This window comes from Pediculus humanus, genomic scaffold (genome assembly GCF_000006295.1).
Source record: "Pediculus humanus corporis 1103172107538 genomic scaffold, whole genome shotgun sequence".
NCBI classification, from domain to species: domain Eukaryota; kingdom Metazoa; phylum Arthropoda; class Insecta; order Psocodea; family Pediculidae; genus Pediculus; species Pediculus humanus.
Genome location: NW_002987154.1, coordinates 72774 through 81395, shown reverse-complemented (window position 1 = coordinate 81395; position 8622 = coordinate 72774). Strand labels below are relative to the sequence as shown.

The following is an 8622-nucleotide window of genomic DNA, read 5'->3' as shown; positions in this document are numbered from 1 at the left end:
TATTCCTACAAAGTACATTCCGAGTCCGATACCTAGAAAAGTGTTTAACATGAAAGGGGCTTCCGTTCAGAAAATACAATCAGATACAAAAACAGTAATTACGGAATGTTGTAGTAAATTAGATAATTGTAACGGGTCAAATAATTCTAATTTAAATAATACGTTCAATTCTAATAGAATAAACGGATGTGCAAACTTTGATTTAAAATCAAATAGGAAAGACGGGAAAGAGTGTGAAAATAATGTTATTATATCTAGTCAACAAATAAAATCAACTCCAATAGCCGCTGATATAAAATTGTTGGAAGAATTCACCGAAACTACGAGTCTCAAGGATTCGGCGACCATTACAATTCCCATACATCCAACTTCTAATAACATGAACAATGCGGGTTTGAGTATACCCAAATATAAAACAATGCCTAGTCCAACGAGAACGGGAAACGCCGATTTATCGACGAAGGAATTCGAAGGCGTTCCCGTCGAATGTCAGGGAATGTCAGGGGAAAATAGGATCAATAGGAAAAGCGTTACAACAATTAATTACGAGCAGAGAAGAAGTAAATTTCACAAATCCCGTACGGCGAGCTGTAGTTCTTCGGATGCGAGCGACGACGATTCGGAATCGAGGAAAAAACGTGTTCATAAGTTATCGATGGAAAAGAACAAGCAAAGGCGGGATTCGCACGACGACTCGAACGACAGTCAAGATCCCGGTGACAACGGCGGGGGAGGAAGTAATGCGACGTCAAATTTGGGAAGCAGCGGAGATGGAACGCATAACGACGATAAGGAATCGAGGAGCAACGGTCGGGGTAAGAGATCGACCGAAAGCAGCGAGGGTTCCGGCGGAGGAACAAATCAAAAACAGTGCAACGGTGAAAATTTCAGGCGTAATAGAAGGCGTGCGGGTGAAACGAGGCTGAGAGAAAGTCAGTCGCTCAACAGAATAATGGAAGTTCAAGAAATAGAAAATAATAATTACTCAGGGGATCCGTTTCGGGAAAAGTTAAAAGGAGAGGACGAAAGTGAAACGGAGAAATCGTATGGAGGAATTAATTCAAACAGTTTTAGTTCGAATTCAACGGAAAAAAATAAATCGGGTAAAAGTTTAGGGGCAAGATTTTTACAATCGTGGTCTAATACGATATCCTCGACAAAATTATCAGTACACAAAAGAAAATTATCCGGAGAAGGAAGAAACAACAACAACAACAATAATAATAATAATAATAATAATGGCGGAAACGGTGTCACACAAATGAAAACTTCCGTACTCACCGAACAGTTACCAAAGAATTATTCCGACGAAAAAGAAAACAAAGTTTTAAATGAAAAAACGGGGAAAAAAATGAAAGTTTTAGGACGATATTTCCAGGTAATGTTTTTCCGAAAGAAAATCCGAACCGTACCTAAAACGTTTTAAATGACGTCATCACATTTTTTTTTTTTTTTACAGGTTTCGAAAAAGTTATGCATCCCCTTACCAAGTTTGTCGTCATCCTCGTCGTCGTCGTCGTCGTCGTCGACGCGAGGTCGTCTGTACAAAGCTCGATCCTGCGGTTCGATTTCCAAAGATAAAATAACCTTGCCGATTTCATCAGATACGTCCACGTTAAAATCGACTTATAACGGTACGATAAAAATAAAAAATAAAAACGAGAGCGAAGACGTCCGGGAGAAGAAAGAAATGATGATGATGATGATGACGACGAGAAGCAAATCTCCCAATCTTTTGTTTTTCAATCAAAACTCTTCGTACGCATCGTCAGAAAACGGAAACGGAAACGGTAATTGTAATTCTTCTTATAAAAAATCTCCAATAAAAACGTGGAAAATAAAACAGGGGAAAAATAGTTCGAAAGGAGAAACGCAGGAAGAGATGAAAGGGAAAGGAAACGATCATCATCATCATCATCATGACGAGGTGGAAAAAGGAGACGTTAATAAAAACGTAAGCAATACGAGGGGGGGAAATTACGACTGTCCGAATGTTGGCATATGTCAAATGCATATGAGGGATGCTGCCAAATGTCATCTCTCATGACCGATTTATATCATTTTTTATGTAAGAAAAGAAAATTTTTATTTTTTTTTTTTATGTACCTGGACGAATCCTTCCTTTTGTAACGCTAAAATATAAAATGAAAATGTTGTAGTATTAGTTATATAGTCCTCGTCGTATTTTTCGTCGTCGTCGTCGTCGTCATCATCGCCGCCATCACCATCAGCATCTCTGTCGTCGTCGTCGTCGTCGTCGTCGTTGTTGTTGTTGTTGTTGTTTACGTAATAATAATTAAATAAACCCTCCGTAGCCGTAGAGATTGTGATGAAACGTTTATGAATCCCCCGTACGGTGGAGGCAAAACCGTAGATTTTAAAAACCTCTCATCATTCATTCACTGATTGATTGATTGATTGATTGAAAGAAAAAATGTCGTTTTAGTACAAATCAAAGGATTTTCAATGGTAACAAAATTGGCATCATCGGGATTAGTTTTTTTTATAAAGGGAGGTTTTGAAATGGTAACTAATACACAAAACACCTAAAAATCTTTCGTTCGTAATAGGATATAGTTTAATAATAATAATAATAATAAATAATAATAATAATAATAATAATAATAATAATAATTGTCGTTTTTGCTGTCGTAAATGAATCTCTTAACATTGTTATCATCAATATTTAACTTAAGTTTTTTTTTTTTTTTTCGAGGATTTTTTTTTAAAAATACACACAAACACACGTGCACACGTTCACTTGCATAATTACTATTATTATTATTATTATCACAGAGGTAATAAATAAAAAACCGGAAACAATAATAATAAATTTTCTTTTTTTTTTTTTTTTTTTTTTTTTTTTTGAAATTTTCATCGAAACAGAATTTATTCTAACACAACAATTTAGTTTTATTTTTTTATTATTATTATTATTATTACTATTAACTTTAAACGAATTTAAAAAAAAAAAAAAAAAATTTTTGAAAATAATTTTTTTGTACGGGAAAAAAAAATAAGAAAAAAAATTTTTTTTTTTTTTTATACAGTACGCGACATTCAGGGTCAAAGTTCATTTTTTTTTGTTTTTCATTTTTTTGTTTTTTTTGTTGACGCGCTTACGTGAGAATTTTTTTTTTTTTTTTAAATCACACGATGATAACTTTTATTATTATTATTATTAATCATTGTAATTATCGATCATTATTATTATTATTTTATTTCGTTTGTTTGAAAAATTTCTTATATATAAATTTGAACAATTTAAAAATTATTATTATTATTATTATTAAACCTTTTCGTTTGTTCGCTTCTTTTTGTATTTGTATTTGTTAATCGTCGACTAAAATAATAATGATAATAATAATGATGATAATAATAATAATATATTAAATGAATAAATAAATAAATAAAAATGCGACTGTTTTAAAAAATATGAAAAATAATATTTACATATATTTATTATTATGTATTTATGTATGTATGTATGTATATGTAAATTCCTTATCACGAACTGAGTAGTTTTTAGATATTAATAATAATAATAATAATAATAATAAATAAATAAATTATTTTTAACTCCGGGCTGGACCCCTTTAATTAATTAATTTTTCGTCTTTTTTTTTTTTTGGTTCTTTTCGTCCAAACTCTAATAATTAATAATAATTAATAATAAATAATAATTAATAAATAAATAAATAAATAAATTGATGTTAGATTTAATATTTAATTTTCACCATTTGTTAATTTTTTTAAATTTTTGTTATCGTGTTTTCTTTTTTTTTTTTTTCTTTCGCACTATTAATAATGTAAATAAGAAAATGAGTTGTAATAATAATAATAATAATGATGATGATGATGATGATGATGACAAAAGAATTAATAATTAAAATCGTTTATTATTAACATAAATTTATAAAAAATTTACGGTAACGTCGAATTTTATTTATTTATTATTATTATTATTAGTTTTGTTTTGAGGGGGGAGGGGAGGGAAGGGGGAAAAATTTATGTACACGTGTTTATGTATAAATAAATATATATATGTATGTATGTATGCGAGAGAATAAATTTTATTCTTTTTAATTTTTTTTTTTTTTTTATTTAGAAGACTGACCAAATATTATCATTATTATTATCATTAATGTTGTTGTAACGAATTAAAATTAATTATTGGTTTTTTTTTTTTTTTTTTTTGAATATAATAAAATTAAATTTTATTTATTTATTTATTAATTATTATTATTATTATTATTTTTTTTTGGAAATTTAAAAAGAAAACATAAATTTTTTTGAATGAATGAATATTTGCAATGAATTAATTAATTAATAATTTTTATTAAAATGCTCACATTATTGAAATCGTGTCATTAATTAATTAATTTATTTATTGATTCGTCAAAATTTATTTAAATAATTTTTTCGTTCGTTCGTTTGCACCGAGACATTTATTATTATTATTATTATTTAACTGTGATAATGAATGAATGATTGACAAAATCGTTTGTTTCGTTTTGTTTGTACAAACAATAATTTATGTAAATGAAAAATAATAACGAATTTTAATTATTTAAATAAATAATAATAATAATAATAATAATTTTTTGGAGTCCTACCGAAATAATTTCAATAAATTTTTTTTTTTTTTTTCAAATATTTTTTTGACAATTAATAATAATAATAATTTACTTATTTATTAATAAATTTGTAATAATTTGTTTTTTTTTTTTATTAAATTTATGTTTTCATTTTTTTTTTTTTTGCTCATTAAAAGAAAATAATAATAATAATAATTATAATTTTTGAATTTATTTTTGTTTTCCCCACCACCACCCCCCCCTCTTGTCATCCCCCGTACTAAATTTATTTATTTCCGATTGTGTGTATGTGTGCGTGTGTGCGTGTACAACAGGAAACTTTTTTTTTTTTTATTTCTTTTGTTTGTTTGTTTGTTTGTTCGTTTGTTTTTCCTAATTATCATTATTTGATTATACTAACATTCAAGACATAACAGTTAAATTGTGATTATTATTTTATTAAATTTATATATGATGATGATGATGATGATGATGGTGTATACAATATTGTAAATTTTTTTTTTTTTTTTTTTTTTAAGTTTCATTTATGTAAATATAAAATTGTAATTATTATCATTATTATTATTATTGGTTTTTTCTTTTTTTTTAACAAATGGTGAAATTAAAGTTGTTTATTTATTTATTTAATTATTTAATTATTGTGATATTTGTGATTGATTATTATTAAATTTGCCATTTTCTGATTCTTATAGTATTGTTATCATTATTATAAATAAAGTTGATATAATAATAATAATAATAATGTTATGTTTTTCAAAGAACAACAACTAAAAAAAATTATTATTTTTTTTTTCTCTGTCTCTCTGTCTCTGTCTCTCTCTCTCTCTTTTGTTTTCTATTAATAATACATTGGGGGGAGGGGGGGGGAAATTTTTTTAATATTATTATTATCATTTATTCATTCATTAAATCACTCATGTTTACAATTGATTATTATTATGAGCTCAAAAAAATTTAATTAAATATATATATATATTTACTTTCAATAAATAAATAAGTAAACATTTTATGACTTTTTAATTAATTTCATGTTATTATTAAATAATATCCTTTTATCACTTTTAATAAATAAATAAATTATTATTAAATTTATAAATATACATAAAAATTTTGTGGATATTTTATTAAAATTGTTTTGATTGATTAGCTATTCTTTATTGATATAATTTAAATAATTAAATGAATTAAAATTATTTATTTAATGTTAATAAATAATCGTTGCGGGGTAATAATTTTTTTCGTTAGTTAATAAATTGTTTTCCTAAAAGAATTATGTTTTTATTTAATTCATAGTAATAATAATAATAATAAAATTTGCAAGCAAAGTATTATTTAAAGGTCGACGATCTGAAAAAAATTATTTGTAAAAATTTATTTTACCTCTGAAAATATCGTCCAAAGAATATTTCTTGTAATTTTTATCATTATTTTGTTTTTTCTTATAAAGTGTTTGTAAAGATTTTATACCGTAATGTAAAATTCGTCGATTTTCAATCGATTGATCCTATTAAAAGTAAATACTATAAATTGAATTAAATGAAAAAACCGTTAAAATTTGTTCGGTTTTTATCTAATTAATAATTAGAAATTTTTTCATTGGTTAATTAAATTTTATGTTGGTAACACTGATTGTTAAATAACTCCGGGTCTTAAATTACCAGTCGATCCCAGTATATAACCAAACAAATATGAACACCACTTTACTTATCATTAACCGTTTTTATTTTTTACATAATATTTTTTTTAATTTTAAATTGAATTTATTTAAATATGACTAATCATTTTATGTAAAGTGTTATATATATATTATATATATGTAAAACTTAAAATGAAATATAAACAGTATTTTTTATCTTCTTTTATTTTTTTAATATTTTTTTGTAAGTGTGTGTTGCTTTGGTTGTTTTTTTTTTTAATTTTACAAACCAAATATTGGTTGGTGTAATTAATTAATTTTTTTTTTTTTTGTATTTCAGTTAAATTTCCACAATTTTCTGTGGGTTCTAGAGTTTTAGAGCTAACTGATCGTCTTTTAGAAATACGTAAAGATGGACAATGGTTCGTTATGGTAAGATTTGTAAAAATTTTTTTATGTGAAAATGTTGCTTTTTTTTTTCTTTCTTCAAATTTTACACAGTTAAATGTCATATTAAATTTTAGTTTTATGCTCCGTGGTGTGCTCATTGCAAAAGACTTGAGCCTATTTGGAATCACGTAGCTCAATCTTTGCATAGTACAAATATAAGAGTTGGAAGATTAGATTGTACAAGGTTTACCAATACTGCATTAGAATTTGGAGTTACTGGCTATCCCACCATGATTTTGTAAGTCCTTGAGAAAGTACTTTTTTTTTTTTTATTAAATTCAAGTAAGTAGAGTAATATTATAACTTTTTCCAGCATAAAACAAGATTTAGAATTTACATTTAAAGGTGATAGAACAAGAGAAGAAATGGTAAATTTTGCTTTAAGACTTTCAGGACCTCCAGTTCAAAAAATAACAAAATCTGAAAGCATTAGTCATTTAAAAGCTGTCAAAAATTTATTTTTTGTTTATGTAGGAGAAATAGAAGGACCTGTTTGGGTAAGTTTCTTTTTTTTTTTTTTTTAATTATTTATTTCCGATTGATATTTTATCGATTTATCCAGGAAACTTATTACAATGTGGCTGAAAGATTTCAACCCTATGGTTTTTTCTATTGTGTATCTCGACATTTGACAAAACCTCATTTCAGCGTAAAAACAGAACCTGCTATACTTGTATATAAAGAAAATACTATTTATTTTTATGAAGGTGAGTTTGTTTGTATTTGTATCAGAACTTTTTTTTTTTATTTAGCTTATATAATAAAATAATCATGTGAGAAAAAAAAAATTGTTTGTTTTTTAAGGAGATCATGAAAATGAAAATTTCAATTCTTCTCTTCACACTTGGGTTAACGAAGAAAGATTTTTAACTTTTCCAAAAATAACAAAAGGAAATTTAGATCAATTTTTTCAAATAAATAAATATCTTGTGTTGGTTGTTTTGGAGGAAAACAAACTTGAAGAAATTCCAGCTGATATGCTTGAGTTTGTATTAAAAAGAATAGTTTCTTTTTCTAAACCATGAGTTTGAGTAAAAAATAATTTCAATGCGTTTTCTTGTAGGTTTCGTGATATGGTTGAATCCGTTATAAGATCGCATCGTATGAGATATCATAAACATTTTCAATTCGGTTGGGTCGGAAGTCCTGATCTTGCTAATTCCATAGCAATGGACATTTTACCTTTACCACATTTAATTGTTGTTAATTCAACGACTCAACATCATCATTTTCCACAGGATGAACCTTCGCGTTTAACGACTCAAGCATTGATCATGTTTTTGGATCAAGTACACAATCAATCAGCTCCAGTAAGTAGAAAATATTAAATTTTAATTTGCAAAAAGGAAATTCTTTCCCTCTACAATTTTAATTTCATTTTTTTTTTTAGGTTTTCGGAGGTAACACTTTGTGCGTACGTTTGTACAGGTTGTATTTCGAAGCGAAAACTTCTCTTATGGACATGTGGCAAGGAAATCCTGTACTTACTTCTGTTTTATTCGGACTTCCTCTTGGTTTTCTTAGTTTGATTTGTTATTCGATATGTTGTTCGGATATCATGGATGCAGACGATGAAGAAGAAGGTAAACATATTTTTTTTTAAATATTAATTTCAAAGGAAAATTTATTAAATTTTTTTTTTTTTTTAGAGGAATTTTTTCACGAGAAGAAGGAATAACGTAAAAAAAAATTATTTAAAAGATATTCAACTGTAAAAGGGTTTTATATAATGTTGGGAAAATTTATTAATGATGGTAAAAGCATGTAGAAAAAATATTTTGATAGCGAATGGTTGCTGTAGAGTAACAAAGAATTGTGGAAATTCAAGATTACTTTAAAATGTGTAGGAAAATAATTTTTTTCTCATCAATATCTTATTAAGGAGTCAGCTATCACGTGGTAGCAAAGAAAATTTTTTAGCCCACGTGTTAAAATTCC

General features: G+C 26.4%; 2 protein-coding genes across 2 annotated transcripts; both read left to right on the top strand.

Annotated features, from left to right (window-relative positions):
* Positions 1–49: 49 nt before the first annotated feature.
* On the top strand, positions 50–2047 carry Phum_PHUM188150 (uncharacterized protein; the record flags this gene model as incomplete). The annotated part of the gene is made up of 3 exons (XM_002425212.1): positions 50–1378; positions 1460–1634; positions 1773–2047. The coding sequence occupies 3 exons, from the start codon at positions 50–52 to the stop codon at positions 2045–2047; spliced, it is 1779 nt and encodes a 592-aa protein (XP_002425257.1).
* Positions 2048–6663: 4616 nt separating this feature from the next.
* On the top strand, positions 6664–8362 carry Phum_PHUM188140 (protein disulfide-isomerase TXNDC10 precursor, putative; the record flags this gene model as incomplete). The annotated part of the gene is made up of 8 exons (XM_002425211.1): positions 6664–6666; positions 6759–6922; positions 6998–7181; positions 7247–7403; positions 7492–7669; positions 7748–7994; positions 8075–8267; positions 8334–8362. 8 exons carry the CDS (start codon positions 6664–6666, stop codon positions 8360–8362), a joined length of 1155 nt encoding a protein of 384 aa, XP_002425256.1.
* Between the last annotated feature and the right edge of the window lie 260 nt (positions 8363–8622).